The 19,474-nt window shown below is 46.1% G+C and overlaps 1 protein-coding gene across 3 annotated transcripts in view; it reads left to right on the forward strand.

Annotated features, from left to right (window-relative positions):
• Positions 1–10,276, forward strand: part of LOC138661454 (guanine nucleotide-binding protein G(I)/G(S)/G(O) subunit gamma-8-like) — a 44,158-nt gene extending 33,882 nt beyond the window's left edge. For all 3 annotated transcript variants that reach the window (XR_011317932.1, XM_069746143.1, XM_069746144.1), the window contains 2 exons: positions 9,854–9,938; positions 10,062–10,276. Coding sequence is in view for 2 of the 3 variants with exons in the window: in XM_069746143.1 (XP_069602244.1) it covers positions 9,855–9,938; positions 10,062–10,190 (213 nt within the window). In the remaining variant the exon portion in view is untranslated. The remainder of the gene's footprint in view (positions 1–9,853; positions 9,939–10,061) is intronic.
• The last annotated feature ends 9,198 nt before the right edge of the window (positions 10,277–19,474 follow it).

Here is a 19,474-nt window from a genome sequence, read left to right on the forward strand (position 1 = left end):
AAATGACAGGATGGGGGCGCAGGATGGAGCAGCACATACCAGGATGGAGACCATATACCAATATAAATGCTCGCCACCCGGGCGTAGAACGGGTTCAATAGCTAGTACTGATATATTCCTAGGGAAATGTAGTGACAGATACACTGCAGCTCTATTGTCCTCAGTCATCTGCCCTGGTGTAAAGCTCTGCAGCTGCAGGCGAGCATTGCTCTGCAGAAACCGGTGTGAGGTAATGGGGGAGATTTAGTCAGCTAAATGCACCACAATTCTCATTTATTTTGCCTTTCCCCTAAAGTTACGATCTGTTTTAGATCTTTTTTGCACCTTATCCTCCATCGTGCATTCAGCAGGATCTGAGTTATACAGTATCTGCCTCTAACAGCAGTGACCGGAGCGAGCTCTGATCGCTGCTGTTGAATCCTTAAAATGTCGCTGTCAATCACTGGCAGCAGCATGTAAACCGCGCCATCCCGGTGGAGTGTTTCCATTTGGGTGACCATGGTCCGTGCTCCTCCATCATGGGTTCACAAGGACTGATGTGATGGCAGCCTGGAGCTTGCTGAAGGCCCCTGCTGCTGCCATCTTGGTTCCCCAGGTTCTACCTTCATAGACCATGAGCTGTTCTCTATATTGTGGCATTGCAATGTATTGAACACGTGAATAGACAATCCTAGATTCCAGATTAATAGATAAAAATCAAATGTAAAAATAAATACGCTTATAATTTTGAATGGCCTTATTTTTCTCAGTTAAAAAGAAAAAAATGAATAAAATTAAATAATATTCATTCTGCCTATACTCAGAGATCAGATAATTAAAAACTAAAATTATTTAACTCATACAGTAAACCTTGTAAAAAAAAAAAACAGAATAAAGATGCCAATATTACTGTGCTCACAAATAAGGATCACGGCATTGTGTGTAGATCAGGATGGCCATTACACGCTGCGGCGCGGCTCAAGGGGAAAATAATAAGTTGTCTCAAATTGGCGACACAAACCCAATTTATTTATCTTTTTACAGAGTTCAGGATATTTTAAGCCACTAATATAGCATAGAGACTATTACATATATGGTATTCCTGTGATCGCACTGACCTGTGAAAACGTTACCAAATCATTTTTACCGCACAAGGAACAATAAGGCTATTATTATTATTATTATTTATTTATATAGCACCATTGATTCCATGGTGCTGTACATGAGAAGGGGTTACATACAAGTTACAAATATCACATACAGTAAACAAACTAACAATGACGGACTGATACAGAGGGGCGAGGACCCTGCCCTTGCGGGCTTACATTCTACAGGATTATGGGGAAGGAGACAGGTTGAGGGTTGCAGGAGCCCCGGTGTTGGTGAGGCGGTAGCTCCGGTGTTGGTGAGGCGGTAGCTTCGTTGGTGATGAGGCAGCAGCGGTGTCAGTGCAGGCTGTAGGCTTTCCTGAAGAGATGAGTTTTCAGGTTCCGTCTGAAGGATCCGACTGTGGTTTATAGTCGGACGTGTGTTCACACTTTGCGGATTTTGCTGCGGATCCGCAGCGGATTTGACCGCTGTGGTTCCGCAGCAGTTTCCCATGAGTTTACAGTCCAATGTAAACCTATGGGAAACAAAAAACGCTGTGCACATGCTGCGGAAAAAAAACGTGCGGAAACGCAGAGGATTACATTCCGCAGCATGTCACTTCTTTACTGCGGATTTTCACCTGCTCCAATAGGAAAATGCAGATGAAAATCCGCATAAGAAACCGCAGTAAAAACCGCAATAAATCCGCAGTAAAAACCTCAACGGGTTTTCACTGCGGATTTTGGAATTCCGCTGCGGAAAATTCCGCAGTGGAATCCGCAAAGTGTGAACATAGCCTAAAAGTGCGGAACTCAAGAAACAATGGCCGTCATGTAACTGAAATCCGCTGTGTGCCGCCACTTCATCGCAGTGCTGCACAAGTCAATGGGGTCTACCGCGACAAGCAAGTCGCATAAAGTCGCACCTGGTTTGATCCCTTCCGGATTTCTTGTTGCCGTAGTGTGTTACAATGTGACTTCATTCACTTGTGTAGCGGTGGCACAGGGCGAATTTCATGTGTCGTCTCTCGCAGCCAAAGTCGCCATGTAGCCCCATCCAAAAGGAATTTCCCCATATTAGTAGTTACACTGTATCCATAGGATAGGCGATAATCTTCCCCATTGCTGGGGTCCGGCTGCTGGGACCCCCACTGATATGTACATTGTTTGCTCTCTGCTTTCATGCCCTGTTTTTCTTGCTGATGGGTTTGGTCTTGTCCCCTGCTGTGTAATTGCTGCGGTGATTACCTCTCTGGGGTGATCTGCTGCCTGCAGGTACAAGGTACACCTGCCACATCCCAAATATAACTGCTCTCTCAACACCTGTTGTGAATTCTGTGGCTGAATTCACTCCTGTGGTCACAAGTGGTACTGCAGCTTCTGAGCTTCCTCCCTCAGGTGTTCTGGTGAGCTCGTTAACTGCTTCATTACTTAACTCCGCCTGATGCTGCTATCCTTGCTCCTTGTCAATGTTTCAGTGTTGGATCTGAGCTTCTCCTGATTGTTCCTGTGACCTGCTGCTCTGTATAGCTAAGTGCTTTTTGCTTTTTGTTGTTTTTTTTCTGTCCAGCTTGTCTTTTGTTTTGCTGGAAGCTCTGAGACGCAAAGGGTGTACCGCCGTGCCGTTAGTTCGGCACGGTGGTTTTTTTTTTGCCCCCTTTGCGTGGTTTTGCTTTAGGGTTTTTTGTAGACTGCAAAGTTCGCTTTACTGTCCTCGCTCTGTCCTAGAATATCGGGCCCCACTTTGCTGAATCTATTTCATCCCTACGTTTTGTCTTTTCATCTTACTCACAGTCATTATATGTGGGGGGCTGCCTTTTCCTTTGGGGAATTTCTCTGGGGCAAGTCAGGCCTATTTTTCTATCTTCAGGCTAGCTAGTTTCTTAGGCTGTGCCGAGTTGCCTAGGTAGTTGTTAGGCGCAATCCACAGCCGCTTTTAGTTGTGTTTAGGATAGGATCAGGTGTGCAGTCTACAGAGTTTCCACGTCTCAGAGCTCGTTCTTGTATTTTTGGGTATTTGTCAGATCACTGTGTGCGCTCTGATCGCTAAGCACACTGTGTTTCTGGATTGCCTTCATAACACCTGTCATTAGCAAACATAACAGTACAAGGAGCCTAACTAATGATTCTCAATAGAGGGAAAGAAAAAGTTCTGACATCATTTTTTTTTTTCTGCTCTGTGTTCACTTTTTTTTTTTTCCCCTAGACATTTGGGTGATTCTGGACACAGGTGTGGACATGGATAATCTCGTTATAAATGTACAAAAAATTCAAGATACTATTGATCAGAAATCTATGTTAGAACCAAGAATTCCTATTCCTGATTTGTTTTTTGGAGATAGAACTAAGTTTCTAAGTTTCAAAAATAATTGTAAGCTATTTCTGGCCTTGAAACCTCATTCTTCTGGTAATCCTATTCAACAGGTTTTGATTATTATTTCTTTTTTGCGCGGCGACCCTCAAGACTGGGCATTTTCTCTTGCGCCAGGAGACCCTGCATTGAGTAGTGTCGATGCGTTTTTCCTGGCGCTCGGATTGCTGTACGATGAGCCTAATTCAGTGGATCAGGCTGAGAAAAATTTGCTGGCTTTGTGTCAGGGTCAGGATGAGATAGAAGTATATTGTCAGAAATTTAGGAAATGGTCAGTACTCACTCAGTGGAATGAATCTGCGCTGGCAGCTTTGTTCAGAAAGGGTCTCTCTGAGGCTCTTAAGGATGTCATGGTGGGATTTCCTATGCCTGCTGGTTTGAATGAGTCTTTGTTTTTGGCCATTCAGATCGGTCGACGCTTGCGCGAGCGTAAATCTGTGCACCATTTGGCGGTACTGCCTGAGGTTAAACCTGAGCCTATGCAGTGCGATAGGACTATGACTAGAGTTGAACTGCAGGAATACAGACGTCTGAATGGTCTGTGTTTCTACTGTGGTGATTCCACTCATGCTATTTCTGATTGTCCTAAGCGCACTAAGCGGTTCGCTAGGTCTGCCGTCATTGGTACTGTACAGTCCAAATTCCTTCTGTCCATTACCTTGATATGCTCTTTGTCGTCGTTTTCTGTCATGGCGTTTGTGGATTCGGGCGCTGCCCTGAATCTGATGGATTTGGATTATGCTAAACGTTGTGGGTTTTTCTTGGAGCCTTTGCGGTGTCCTATTCCATTGAGAGGAATTGATGCTACACCTTTGGCCAAGAATAAACCTCAATACTGGGCCCAGCTGACCATGTGCATGGCTCCTGCACATCAGGAAGTTATTCGCTTTCTGGTGTTGCATAATCTGCATGATGTGGTCGTGTTGGGGTTGCCATGGCTACAAACCCATAATCCAGTATTGGATTGGAATTCCATGTCGGTATCCAGCTGGGGTTGTCAGGGGGTACATGGTGATGTTCCATTTTTGTCGATTTCGTCATCCACCCCTTCTGAGGTCCCAGAGTTCTTGTCTGATTATCAGGATGTATTTGAAGAGCCCAAGTCCGATGCTCTACCTCCGCATAGGGATTGTGATTGTGCTATCAATTTGATTCCTGGTAGTAAATTCCCTAAAGGTCGATTATTTAATTTATCCGTGCCCGAACACGCCGCTATGCGCAGTTATGTGAAGGAATCCCTGGAGAAGGGACATATTCGCCCATCGTCATCACCACTGGGAGCAGGGTTCTTCTTTGTAGCCAAGAAGGATGGTTCGCTGAGACCGTGTATTGATTACCGCCTTCTTAATAAGATCACTGTTAAATTTCAGTATCCCTTGCCATTGTTATCTGACTTGTTTGCTCGGATTAAGGGGGCTAGTTGGTTCACTAAGATAGATCTTCGTGGTGCGTATAATCTGGTGAGAATCAGGCAAGGAGATGAATGGAAAACTGCATTCAATACACCCGAGGGTCATTTTGAGTATCTAGTGATGCCGTTCGGACTTGCCAATGCTCCATCTGTGTTTCAGTCTTTTATGCATGACATCTTCCGTGAGTATCTGGATAAATTCCTGATTGTTTACTTGGATGACATTTTGATCTTCTCAGATGATTGGGAGTCTCATGTGAAGCAGGTCAGAATGGTTTTTCAGGTCCTGCTTGCTAACTCTTTGTTTGTGAAGGGATCAAAGTGTCTTTTCGGTGTGCAGAAAGTTTCATTTTTGGGGTTCATCTTTACCCCTTCTACTATCGAGATGGATCCAGTTAAGGTCCAAGCCATCCAGGATTGGATTCAGCCGACATCTCTGAAAAGTCTGCAAAAGTTCCTGGGCTTTGCTAATTTTTATCGTCGCTTCATCTGTAATTTTTCTAGCATTGCCAAACCATTGACCGATTTGACCAAGAAGGGTGCTGATTTGGTTAATTGGTCTTCTGCTGCTGTGGAAGCTTTTCAGGAGTTGAAGCGTCGTTTTTGTTCTGCCCCTGTGTTGTGTCAGCCAGATGTTTCTCTTCCGTTCCAGGTCGAGGTTGATGCTTCTGAGATTGGAGCAGGGGCGGTTTTGTCACAGAGAGGTTCTGATTGCTCAGTGATGAAACCATGTGCTTTCTTTTCCAGGAAGTTTTCGCCCGCTGAGCGTAATTATGATGTGGGCAATCGAGAGTTGCTGGCCATGAAGTGGGCATTCGAGGAGTGGCGTCATTGGCTTGAAGGAGCTAAGCATCGCGTGGTGGTATTGACTGATCATAAGAACTTGACTTATCTCGAGTCTGCCAAGCGCTTGAATCCTAGACAGGCCCGTTGGTCGTTATTTTTTGCCCGCTTCGACTTTGTGATTTCGTACCTTCCGGGCTCTAAAAATGTGAAGGCGGATGCTCTGTCTAGGAGTTTTGTGCCCGACTCTCCGGGTTTATCTGAGCCAGCGGGTATCCTCAAGGAAGGAGTCATTGTGTCTGCCATCTCCCCTGATTTGCGGCGGGTGCTGCAAAAATTTCAGGCGAATAAACCTGATCGTTGTCCAGCAGAGAAACTGTTCGTCCCTGATAGGTGGACTAATAAACTTATCTCTGAACTTCATTGTTCTGTGTTGGCTGGTCATCCTGGAATCTTTGGTACCAGAGAGTTAGTGGCTAGATCCTTCTGGTGGCCATCTCTGTCACGGGATGTACGTACTTTTGTGCAGTCCTGTGGGATTTGTGCTAGGGCTAAGCCCTGCTGTTCTCGTGCCAGTGGGTTGCTTTTGCCCTTGCCGGTCCCAAAGAGGCCTTGGACACATATTTCGATGGATTTCATTTCTGACCTTCCCGTTTCTCAAAAGATGTCAGTCATTTGGGTGGTCTGTGATCGCTTTTCTAAAATGGTCCATCTGGTGCCCTTGGCTAAATTGCCTTCCTCCTCTGATTTGGTACCTTTGTTCTTTCAGCATGTGGTTCGGTTGCATGGCATTCCTGAGAATATTGTTTCTGACAGAGGTTCCCAGTTTGTTTCAAGGTTTTGGCGAGCCTTTTGTGGTAGGATGGGCATTGACCTATCCTTTTCCTCGGCTTTCCATCCTCAGACTAATGGCCAGACCGAACGAACCAATCAGACCTTGGAATCATATCTGAGATGTTTTGTTTCTGCAGACCAGGATGATTGGGTGTCCTTTTTGCCGTCGGCTGAGTTCGCCCTTAATAATCGGGCCAGCTCGGCTACCTTGGTTTCTCCATTTTTTTGCAATTCTGGGTTCCATCCTCGTTTCTCTTCAGGACAGGTTGAGTCTTCGGACTGTCCTGGTGTGGATTCTGTGGTGGATAGGTTGCAGCAGATCTGGACTCAGGTAGTGGACAATTTGATCTTGTCCCAGGAGAAAGCTCAACTTTTCGCTAATCGCAGACGCCGTGTGGGTCCCCGACTTCGTGTTGGGGATCTGGTTTGGTTATCTTCTCGTCATATTCCTATGAAGGTTTCCTCTCCTAAATTTAAACCTCGTTTTATTAGTCCGTATAGGATTTCTGAGGTTCTCAATCCTGTGTCTTTTCGATTGACCCTCCCAGACTCCTTTTCCATACATAATGTATTCCATAGGTCGTTGTTGCGGAGATACGTGGCACCTATGGTTCCATCTGTTGAGCCTCCTGCCCCGGTTTTGGTGGAGGGGGAATTGGAGTATATTGTGGAGAAGATTTTGGATTCTCGTGTTTCTAGACGGAAACTCCAGTATCTGGTTAAATGGAAGGGTTATGCTCAGGAAGATAATTCCTGGGTTTTTGCCTCTGATGTTCATGCTTCCGATCTTGTTCGTGCCTTTCATGCGGCTCATCCTGGTCGGCCTGGGGGCTCTGGTGAGGGTTCGGTGACCCCTCCTCAAGGGGGGGGTACTGTTGTGAATTCTGTGGCTGAATTCACTCCTGTGGTCACAAGTGGTACTGCAGCTTCTGAGCTTCCTCCCTCAGGTGTTCTGGTGAGCTCGTTAACTGCTTCATTACTTAACTCCGCCTGATGCTGCTATCCTTGCTCCTTGTCAATGTTTCAGTGTTGGATCTGAGCTTCTCCTGATTGTTCCTGTGACCTGCTGCTCTGTATAGCTAAGTGCTTTTTGCTTTTTGTTGTTTTTTTTCTGTCCAGCTTGTCTTTTGTTTTGCTGGAAGCTCTGAGACGCAAAGGGTGTACCGCCGTGCCGTTAGTTCGGCACGGTGGGTTTTTTTTTGCCCCCTTTGCGTGGTTTTGCTTTAGGGTTTTTTGTAGACTGCAAAGTTCGCTTTACTGTCCTCGCTCTGTCCTAGAATATCGGGCCCCACTTTGCTGAATCTATTTCATCCCTACGTTTTGTCTTTTCATCTTACTCACAGTCATTATATGTGGGGGGCTGCCTTTTCCTTTGGGGAATTTCTCTGGGGCAAGTCAGGCCTATTTTTCTATCTTCAGGCTAGCTAGTTTCTTAGGCTGTGCCGAGTTGCCTAGGTAGTTGTTAGGCGCAATCCACAGCCGCTTTTAGTTGTGTTTAGGATAGGATCAGGTGTGCAGTCTACAGAGTTTCCACGTCTCAGAGCTCGTTCTTGTATTTTTGGGTATTTGTCAGATCACTGTGTGCGCTCTGATCGCTAAGCACACTGTGTTTCTGGATTGCCTTCATAACACCTGTCATTAGCAAACATAACAACACCTAATCCACCTCCCATTAGAGGAAGGTGCATCAGCCGTGTCCGTAATCTGACCACTGGGAGAGGCCGCCGAGAACCACAGCATTCATACCTCTTCTTTTGATTAGCCATCCTGGTGCAATGTCATCATTGAGGCATGGCGCACAAGTGACTGCGCCAGGCCGGCTAATCAGATGAGCTGCTTGTGCTACACGTATGAGGTGGTGCGCTGGGCTCCCAACCGGCACCCACAGATTACTGACGTGGACTATGGACCAAGGTCCTGCCAATCCATTCACAACAACTACCATTAACAACATGCAGGACACTGATTACTGATGAGGAGAAGCAGGTGGGGTGTAACTATATATGTACAGCTGGTATAACCTGGGCATCTCCTGTATATAGTTATATATGTACAGCTGGTATAACCTGGGCATCTCCTGTATATAGTTATATATGTACAGCTGGTATAACCTGGGCATCTCCTGTATATAATTATATATATACAGCTGGTATAACCTGGGCATCTCCTGCATATAGTTATATATGTATAGCTGGTATAACCTGGGCATCTCCTGTATATAACTATATATATATACAGCTGGTATAACCTGGGCATCTCCTGTATATAGTTACATATGTATAGCTGGTATAACCTGGGCATCTCCTGTATATAGTTATATATGTATAGCTGGGATAACCTGGGCATCTCCTGTATATAACTATATATATATATATATATATATATATATATATATATATACAGCTGGTATAACCTGGGCATCTCCTGTATATAATTATATATGTACAGCCGGTATAACCTGGGCATCCTCTGTATATAATTATATATGTACAGCCGGTATAACCTGGGCATCTCCTGTATATAATTATATATGTACAGCCGGTATAACCTGGGCATCTCCTGTATATAATTATATATGTACAGCCGGTATAACCTGGGCATCCTCTGTATATAATTATATATGTACATCTGGTATAACCTGGGCATCCTCTGTATATATTTATATATGTACAGCTGGTGTAACCTGGGCATCCTCTGTATATATTTATATATGTACAGCTGGTATAACCTGGGCATCTCCTGTATATAGTTATCAGTATAATCAGTAAAACATCAGTATCAGTATCATCAGTAAAGCAGATGAATCAACCCTGCACTGCCCCTCCAGGGTGTCGCGCCCTCCCAAGGACTGCCCCCTCCAGGGTGTCGCGCCCTCCCAAGGACTGCCCCTCCAGGGTGTCGCCCCCCCCTCCCAAGGACTGCCCCTCCAGGGTGTCGCCCCCTCCCAAGGACTGCCCCTCCAGGGTGTCACCGCTCTCAGGACTGCCTCTTCAGGGTGTCACCCCCTCCCAAGGACTGCCCCTCCAGGGTATCGCCGCTGCCCTCAGGACTGCCCTCCATGGTGTCGCCCCTGCCCTCAGGACTGTCCCTCCAGGGTGTCGCCCCTGCCCTCAGGACTGCCCCTCCAGTGTCTCGCCCCAGCCCTCAGGACCAACCCTCCAGGGTGTCTCCCAGTACCACTCCTCCAGGGTGTCGCCCCCTTCCCCAGGACCAATACTCTCCACCCAAAGCTTCTTGAATGCAGGTTTTCATGGTTGCGCCCCCATATGACATCAGCCCAAAAACAGTCAGAGTTTTGGGAGTTCATATATTTTTTTTCTGTGTAAGGAAAGTGTCCAATATCTAAATATTATGTTATAATCCTATTGTGCTGTCGCTTTATTACAGAATGTCTAATAATTTAGCCAAAATTGTTGAGGCCCGAAAAGACGTGGAGCAGCTAAAGATGGAGGTGAACATAGACCGGATGAAGGTGAGGCGTGTCTGTGCTAGCCATCAGGATTGGTTGCCCATAGCCCCGCCCCCTGGTGATGACATCACTGATATGACATAACTGTGGCGTGTTGCTGTCTGACGCTGTGCTGTTGTCTCGCAGGTGTCAGTCGTGGTGTCGGACATTCTCTCCTTCTGTCAGTCTCACTTTGTGTCGGATCCGCTGGTCTCTCCGGTTCCGGCTGTCGAGAATCCTTTCCGTGACAAGAGACTTGTCTGCGTTGTGCTGTGAGCTGTCAGCATCAGGACGAGTTGTCAGCACTCCGTATGTGTCCTGTGTACAGTCCTGATCTCATTAAAGCTGTCGTCATCCCTCCGCTTCTGCGTCAGTGTCTGCCATTATTCACGATTGAGGGATCAATCACTGATCATTCCACCAAGAGTACTACAATGTCCAGCAGAGGATGTGTGGGTGGAGTGTGGCCTCTATATGAGGGCAGGTCTCGTGTTTTATGGCCCGGAGCTCCCTGTAGATGGCGATGTAGCAGGAGGTCAGCTATTCTCAGTGCGGTCTGTGGAGGAAGCGGGCCTGCACCGTACAGATAATCCATCAGTGTATATAATACTAGATGGTGGCCCGATTCTAACGCATCGGGTATTCTAGAATATGCATGTCCACGTAGTATATTGCACAGCCACATAGTATATTGCCCAGCCATGTAGTATATTGCCCAGCTACGTAGTATATTGCCCAGTCACATACTATATTGCCCAGCCCACGTAGTATATTGCACAGCCCACGTAGTATATTGCACAGGCCACGTAGTATATTGCCCAGCCACGTAGTATATTGCCCAGTCACGTAGTATATTGCCCAGCTACATAGTATATTGCACAGGCCACGTAGTATATTGCCCAGCCACGTAGTATAATATTGCCCAGCCACGTAGTATATTGCCCAGCCACGTAGTATATTGCCCAGTTACGTAGTATATTGCCCAGTCACGTAGTATATTGCCCAGTGACGTAGTATACAGCACAGAGCCACGTAGTATACAGCACAGAGCCACATAGTATATTGCCCAGCCACGTAGTATATTGCCCAGTGACGTAGTATACAGCACAGAGCCACGTAGTTTATTGCCCAGCCACGTATGTCACAGGTTAAAAAATAAACATATACTCACCTTCCGAGGGAGCCCTTGTAGTCATGTCGTCTGAAAGACAGAAAGTGAGCTAGATGCAGTGCAGGAAGGAGGAGAATGCAGAACATTAGGGGATTGGGAGAACATTTCCTGTCGGATATGGTCCATTTTTTCTTTGAAATAATTGCCCAGATTATCAGCGCTGAGGTTGGTTGTCGAGGCTTGCACTCTTGGATTGAGTTGTTTAGGGTTGTTGGATAGTGCAGTGATGAGGGCGGGGAAGTAGGTTTGCTTGGAGAGGTGAAGGGCAGAGTTGTAAGTTTTGAGCATAAACTTATAATGGATGAAATCCTCAGCCAGATTGGATTTTCTCCACAGACTTTCAGCACCTGGAGCGCCGCTGGAGAAAACGTGTTTACAGCATGTGCCAGGGTTGTCGCAGATGAGGAGCGGGGATTACCAATGGGGATGTTAAAGATCCATGATGAGAGTGGGAATGTCACAGGATAGAAAATGTAGAAGTCAGGTGGCAAAGTGACCTAGGAACTGACAGGAGAGGCCCGGAGGGCAATACACAACCGCCACTCGCAGGGATAAGAGCCAGTAGAGTCTGACAGCATGGTCCTCAAAAGAAGGTAGGATACATGAGGGTACTGGGGGATCACCTGAAAAGTACATTTTGTTGACAGGAAAAGACCAACACCTCCACCTAATCTGTCCTCCGGTCTGGAGGTATGTGAAAAATGAAAGCCACCATACGAGAGCAGCAGTGGCGGTGGTGTCCGACTGCTGGATACAGGTTTTATTAAAAGCCAAAATGTTGAGGGAATTAGAAAGGAAAATGTCATGGAAGTGGGAAAGTTTGTTACACACTGACCGTGAGTTCCAGAGAGCACAGTTAAGAGACAGAAGGCATGCAAGGAACACTAATGAGATTTGCAGGGTTTCTGAGTGTAGCACGGAGGAGTTAAACTTACTATTACAAAAAGAGCCTGGGTTGGGAGAGATATCTCTTGTGACTAGGGGAAGGAGAATAGAGAGGGTGAACAAATGGTAATGAGATTTGTGGGAGGGTCTCTTGTGTATGGTATGGATTAAATGGATCAGTGCAGTTTAAGATTGTGAAAAGAGCTTGAGAGTCGAACAGAGTAGAAGAGGGGCTGATATGGATGGAGAGCACACAGTGTGTGAAAGGACGGTAGATGTGAGTGATTACAGCAGCTGGAACATACCTGGTACAAATATATTTTGCAATGCAAATGACCTGAAAATAAGTTTCTTTGAATGTCTTGTGTCTCCTGCCCTGACACTTTGAAAAATCTGGTACAAAATCTGCACAAATGCCGTCCCCGAGGCTAGGTCCAAATATATAGGGAAGTTTGTGCTTAGATCTATCACTAATTTATCTCGTTAACAATCAACTAAATTAAGAAACCAGGAGAAAAATAAAATGCAGAAACAAACAAACTTACACATCAACATAGATCATAAACTCCAAGAGCAAGTGAGACAACTTCAATAAGAGGAATGCTCCCACAAATCATTCAGCGACTATAAGTAATAATCGCTTCCAGCCCGGTATAAGGCACAAGTCAGCAACCAGATCAGGGCGATATAAAGTCATTGCTCTATATAATAAGTCGAACCTATATATAATACATCCTCACTGTGTGTAATAAATAGGTTCACCCCAAGCTGTATATAGTATATCATTGCTGTATATATCAGGTCCTCACTGTATATAGCAAGTCCTCTCTGTATATAATAGGTCCTTTCTGTATATAATAGATCCTAGCTGTATATAATAGGTCCTCGCCAGTAACGTAGCTACTGGGGGACAGAGGGGGCCGCCGACCCGAAGCCATGTTCTGTGGCAGAGCAGGGAGAATCAATCTCCCTGCTCTTCCGCCCGGCCACTACGGGGCCCCTGAGCAGGCGGGTGGCGGTGCCAGCAGTGGGCCCTCACCTGTCATCGCAGGTTCAACTGTATCTGCTGGATGCTGTTACGCTCCCTCTCCCATCATCCCGCTATCAGCGTCTGACGCAGACTCTGACACTGCGGGCGCTCGGAGCAGCGCAGGAACCAGGAGGAAGAGAGGTGAGTATTGGATTTTTTTTATGGAGGTGCATCATACTATAGATACTATGGGGGCTGCTTTATATTAGAGTCTGCCCTGGGGACTGCCTTATATTAAAGTCTGCCTATGGGGGGGCTGCTGTTGTGAATTCTGTGGTCGAGCTCCCTCCTGTGGTCACAAGTGGTACTTCGGCTGATTCTGTCTATGGGCTTCCGTTGGTGGATGTGAGTGGTACTGCAGCTTCTGAGTTTCCTTCCTCAGGTGATGAGGTTAAGTCGTTAGGTGCTGCTCTATTTAACTCCACCTAGTGCTTTGATCCTGGCCTCCAGTCAATGTTCTAGTATTGGTCTTGCTTCCTCCTGGATCGTTCCTGTGGCCTGTCTGCCCAGCATAAGCTAAGTTTTGCTTGTGTTACTTTTGTTTGCTATATTTTTCTGTCCAGCTTGCTATATTGGTTTTTCTTGCTTGCTGGAAGCTCTGAGACGCAGAGGGAGCACCTCGGTACCGTTAGTCGGTGCGGAGGGTCTTTTTGCCCCTCTGCGTGGTTGTTTGTAGGTTTTTGTGTTGACCGCAAAGCTATCTTTCCTATCCTCGGTCTATTCAGTAAGTCGGGCCTCACTTTGCTAAATCTATTTCATCTGTGTTTGTATTTTCATCTTAACTCACAGTCATTATATGTGGGGGGCTGCCTTTTCCTTTGGGGAATTTCTCTGAGGCAAGGTAGGCTTATTTTTCTATCTTCAGGGCTAGTTAGTTTCTCAGGCTGTGCCGAGTTGCATAGGGAGCGTTAGGCGCAATCCACGGCTACCTCTAGTGTGGTGTGATAGGATTAGGGATTGCGGTCAGCAGAGTTCCCACGTCTCAGAGCTCGTCCTATGCTTTTTGGTTATTGTCAGGTCATTTGTGTGCTCTGAACTTCAAGGTCCATTGTGGTTCTGAATTACCTATTCATAACAGGCTGCATTATATTAAAGTCTGCCAATGGAGGCTATATTATATCAGAGTCTGCCTGTGGGGTGCATTATATTACAGTCTGCCTATGGGGGACTGCCTTATATTAGTCTGCCTATGGGGGGCTCAATTTATTAGTCTGCCTGGGGGTTGCCTTATATTAGTCTGCCTATGGGGGGTGCATTATACTATATTGAGGTCTATCTGGTGCATTATACTATATGGAGGCTATCTAGGGGGCCATCGTACAGTGTGGGGATTACAGTGAGGGGGTCATCTTACAGTGTTGGAGCCATCAAACAGTTTGGAGGCTACTAAGGAGTCAGTATACTGTGTGGGTGGTACTATATAGTGAGGGGGCATTGTACTGTGTATAAGAGAGCATCATATTGTGTATAGGGGAGCTGTACAGGGGGAGACTCGGGACATTATTAAATGTAAAGTGGGCACTTATTGTTATAGGGGAACTCAGGTTACTGTGACTACCAAAGGGGCACACAGGGCATTATTACTTTCTAGTCTGGTTTACATACTTTCTAGGGGCAGAATGTTGGCAGTGTTTTCTAGGGCACTTGTACCCAGCATTACTATATTATAGAGGGGTGATTTAGAATTTAGAAGGCACAGAGAACCACACAGCAGGTGCAGTAATAGGGACACATACGGCAGCAGCGGCTCAATATTGGGGTATCAGGTGCAGTAATAGGGACACATACGGCAGCAGCGGCTCAATATTGGGGTATCAGGTGCAATAATAGGGACACATACGGCAGCAGCGGCTCAGTATTGGGGTATCAGGTGCAGTAATAGGGACACATACGGCAGCAGAGGCTCAGTATTGGGATATCAGGTGCAGTAATAGGGACACATACGGCAGCAGAGGCTCAGTATTGGGATATCAGGTGCAGTAATAGGGACACATACGGCAGCAGAGGCTCAGTATTGGGGTATCAGGGGCAGTAATAGGGGCACATACGGCAGCAGCGGCTCCGTATTGGGATATCAGGTGCAGTAATAGGGACACATACGGCAGCAGCGGCTCAGTATTGGGATATCAGGTGCAGTAATAAGGACACATATGGCAGCAGCGGCTCAGTATTGGGGTATCAGGGGCAGTAAAAAGGACACATATGGCAGCAGCAGCTCAGTATTGGGGTATCAGGGGCAGTAATAGGGACACATACGGCAGCAGCGGCTCAGTATTGGGGTATCAGGGGCAGTAATAGGGACACATACGGCAGCAGCGGCTCAGTATTGGGGTATCAGGGGCAGTAATAGGGACACATACGGCAGCAGCGGCTCAGTATTGGGGTATAAGGGGCAGTAATAGGGACACATATGGCAGCAGCGGCTCAGTATTGGGGTATCAGGGGCAGTAATAGGGACACATACAGCAGCAGCGGCTCAGTATTGGGGTATCAGGGGCAGTAATAGGGACACATACGGCAGCAGCGGCTCAGTATTGGGGTATAAGGGGCAGTAATAGGGACACATGGCAGCAGCGGCTCAGTATTGGGGTATCAGGGGCAGTAATAGGGACACATACGGCAGCAGCGGCTCAGTATTAGGGTATCAGCAGGATGAGGAGTTTGTGCAGGTTGCGAATAGATGGTGATGGGGCTGGAATGTGAGAAGTGAAATGTGTCTTTGTTGTTTTCTCTGCAGACGAGTTGTAGCTGGAAGAAGTTGTCATGTCGGTCTGGGCCAGACAGAAAAGACGGGAAAAGTGAACGATTCCATCAGAAAGAACGTCACCGGTAAGTCACCATCTGTAACTGTGCTGTGATCTTATATGTTCTGTAGGCCATATAGCGGTAATATCCATATTGGTCTTTATATAGAGATTATCTTCAGTAACAGTGCGGTCATCTGCTGAGGTTCCCCTCCACTATTAGGGTGCGTCACCCAGTTGTAATCAAGGTTACTTGGTTAGGGGCCCACCCAGAAGCTTTGCCCCCCCCTCCCCCCCGAACCAAAACCTTAGCTACGCCTCTGGGCAATATAGTCCCATCATTTGGCTACTGTGTTCAAGTGTAAACAAAAAACACATATACAGTACAAACTGTACATACAACATACAGTACATACTCATCAATCACCTAGTCCCCGAAGCCATCGATCACCTGTAAAAAATATTAAAATAATAAACCAAAAGTATACTCTCTGATCTGCAGTAATCCATGTAATAACAAGTGTCCCACAACGATCTCCTGTGGAGAGCTGTCACATTGGCAGATGCGACCGCTCTCCAGGGGCTTCGGGGATACAATGATGGAAGGTATCCGCCGCTGTGAGTACAGTATAGTTCATACTGTCACTTGCAGCACAGCTGTGTGGGAAAATTCTCATGCAGCAGTGCCGTAAAGTGAGAGCAATGAACTCTATTGAACCCTCAGTGATAACACTGCAGGAGCCATTGTCTCCTGTCAGTGTGTCACTGGAGCCCATGTAGAGCGGTCATATCACCCGATGTCACTGTTCTATAGGGGAGATCGTCATTCGACACTTGTTATTAAATGGACTACGTCGGAACAGGGATAACACTTGGTTTATTTTTTGTAGGTGATCGATGGCTTTGGGGAATTAGGCGTGGTTGTAAGTATGGTGAAATTAAGAATATTACTATACTTTTTTTCTGGCTGTGTCTATTTAACTCTTTCACTACTATAGGATTAGTGATGGATAGGTGTCTTATTGACGCCTCTCCAATATTAACCGGGTTTAATGTCACCTTACAATACAAAGGTGACCTTAACCCCTTATTACCCCATATCCCACCGCTACAGGGCAGTGGGAAAAGAGAGGCTAAGTGCCGGAATTGGCACATCTTACAGATGTGCCATTTCTGGGGTGGCTAGGAGCTGGTATTTGTAGCCAGGGGCTGCTAATAACCATGGTCCCTTCCTAGGCTATGAATATCAGCCTGCAGCTGTCTGCGTAGCCTTTCAGCTTTTCTGGCTATAAATTATAGGGGGACCCCACATCATTTTTTGGGGGGTCCCCCTATTTTAACCAATGCTAGCACAAAAACAGGATTCAAAGATCCTCCAAAAATTCAGAAAAATAGCAAAAAGGGCAGGAGATGCTTACCTGCCTAGGCCTCCAAACAAATGCACTATCAGGATGCAGTGGACCCATATGGTTAAGATTGCAACACAAGTACAGAAATACCGATGAGGCAGCCACTCACAACCTACCAAATTAATGGAGGGGGTGGCTGCTTGGCATATGACTGCACATTAGAGACTTGTATGTGGCGCTGTTCACACAATGGGAATGTGTGTTGCCATCTTAACCATATGGGTCCACTGCATCCTGATAGTGCATTTGTTTGGAGGCCTAGGCAGGTAAGCATCTCCTGCCCTTTTTGCTATTTTTCCTGTCCCTCTATTTTAATAGCCAGTAAAGGCTATGCAGACAGCTGTGGGCTAATATTCATAGCCTGGGAAGATCCATGGGTATTACCTGTTTCCCAGGCTATAACCACCGGCCCCCAGTCGCCGGCTTTCCCACTCTGGACTTGAAAATTGCGTGGGAGCCCATGCAATTTTTTTCCCATTTTTTTTTAAACATGTTGTGTTTAAGGCCAGGGTCACACTTGCGCGAAACTCGTACCTCAATACCTGGCACTGCCGCCAGCACTCAGGACCGGAGTGTAGGGCTGCATGTATTTCTATGTAGCTGAACGCTCCGGTCCCAGTGCCGCGTATTGAGGTGCGAGACTCGTGCGAGTTTCTTGCAAGTGTGACCCCTCACACAGATTTTTTCTATCTATCTACAGATAGACAGATACATATATCTATAGATACATCTATAGATAGATATAAATCTATCCATCTGTCTATCTGTGTGTGTAATGGAGTGTGGGTTGGACAAATGTTAAAAAGGAGGTTGGACCAGAAATAACATCACAATTCTTTTTTTTTTTGTTCAATAATAGATCTTTATTTAGCTTTGCAAAAACGCATACAAACCCGCAAGAAAAAAACGCATCAAATCCGCACCTGCATTTTCTGGCAAGAGAGGATAGAATCTCCACAGAAAATTCCACAGGCAAATCTGCAACGTGCGCATATAAGGTAAAGGCAAGGAAAAGAAAACAGGCAAAACCATGTGTACCCTCTACTCATGATGACATAAGTACAATGTAAGTAAGAGGTAGCTAACGCCTGTCAGTGGAATAATGCAGGACACACCAAGTACTGCAAAAGCAAAAACTCAAAGAAAAAAAATGGTGCAGCAAAGTCCAGAGAAGATGGCAAAATTTTTTATTAAATATATATAGATATAAAAAACACAAGGAATCAAGAAATAGTAGTGGGTTAAAATTTGCTCACATGATACACAGAACGCATGGAGACGAAACAAACTCCCCACGCCAGCAGCCAGGTAAAATGCACTGGAAACATAAGGCAGCAGTAGCCACTGCGCACTTCATGGTAGTAATGCTCAATAGTAACAAAATAGTAACCAGAGCCCGCAGGAATAGGAAACCAAATGGCACATATCTACAGTGATAACCCAGAGAAATACCTGATCAGCTGATGATGCGGGGAGAACGTACGCTCCAGACCCATCCCGACGCGCGTTTCGGAGATGTCCTTCCTCAGAGGGCGTCACGTCCGAAAATACCATGAAGTGCGCAGTGGCTACTGGGCAATAAAAATGAAAAAAGCATATACGAATGGGAGGAATAGAACTAAGCAACAGCATGTGTGAAAAAGACTTGGGTATACTAATAGATCACAGACTGCACATGAGTCAACAGTGTGATGCAGCAGCAAAAAGGGCAAATACAATTCTGGGATGTATTAACAGAAGCATACAGTCTAGATCAAGTGAAGTCACTATTGCCCTCTACTCCTCTTTGGTCAAGCCTCATCTGGAATACTGGGTCCAGTTTTGGGCACCATATTTTAAAAAAAGACATCAACAAACTGGAGCAAGTTCAGAGAAGAGCGACCAGAATGGTGACCGGTCTGCAAACCATGTCCTATCGGGAACGGTTACAGGATTTGGGAATGTTTAGCTGCAAAAAAGAAGACTGAGAGGAGACTTAATAGCTGTCTACAAATATCTCAAGGGCTGTCACATTGTAGAAGGATCATCTTTATCCACATTTGCACAAGGAAAGACTAGAAGCAATGGGATGAAACTGAATGGGAGGAGACACAGATTAGATATTAGAAAAAACTTTTTGACAGTGAGGGTGATCAATGAGTGGAACAGGCGGCCACGAGAGGTGGTGAGTTCTCCTTCAATGGAAGTCTTCAAACAGAAGCTGGACAGACATCTGTCTGCGATAGTTCAGTGAATCTTGCATTGAGCCGGGTGGTGGACCAGATGACCCAGGAGGTCCCTTCCAACTCTAACATTCTATCATTCTACATGTTAGACCAGTA

Source organism: Ranitomeya imitator, chromosome 2 (assembly GCF_032444005.1).
Source record: "Ranitomeya imitator isolate aRanImi1 chromosome 2, aRanImi1.pri, whole genome shotgun sequence".
Lineage (NCBI taxonomy): Eukaryota > Metazoa > Chordata > Amphibia > Anura > Dendrobatidae > Ranitomeya > Ranitomeya imitator.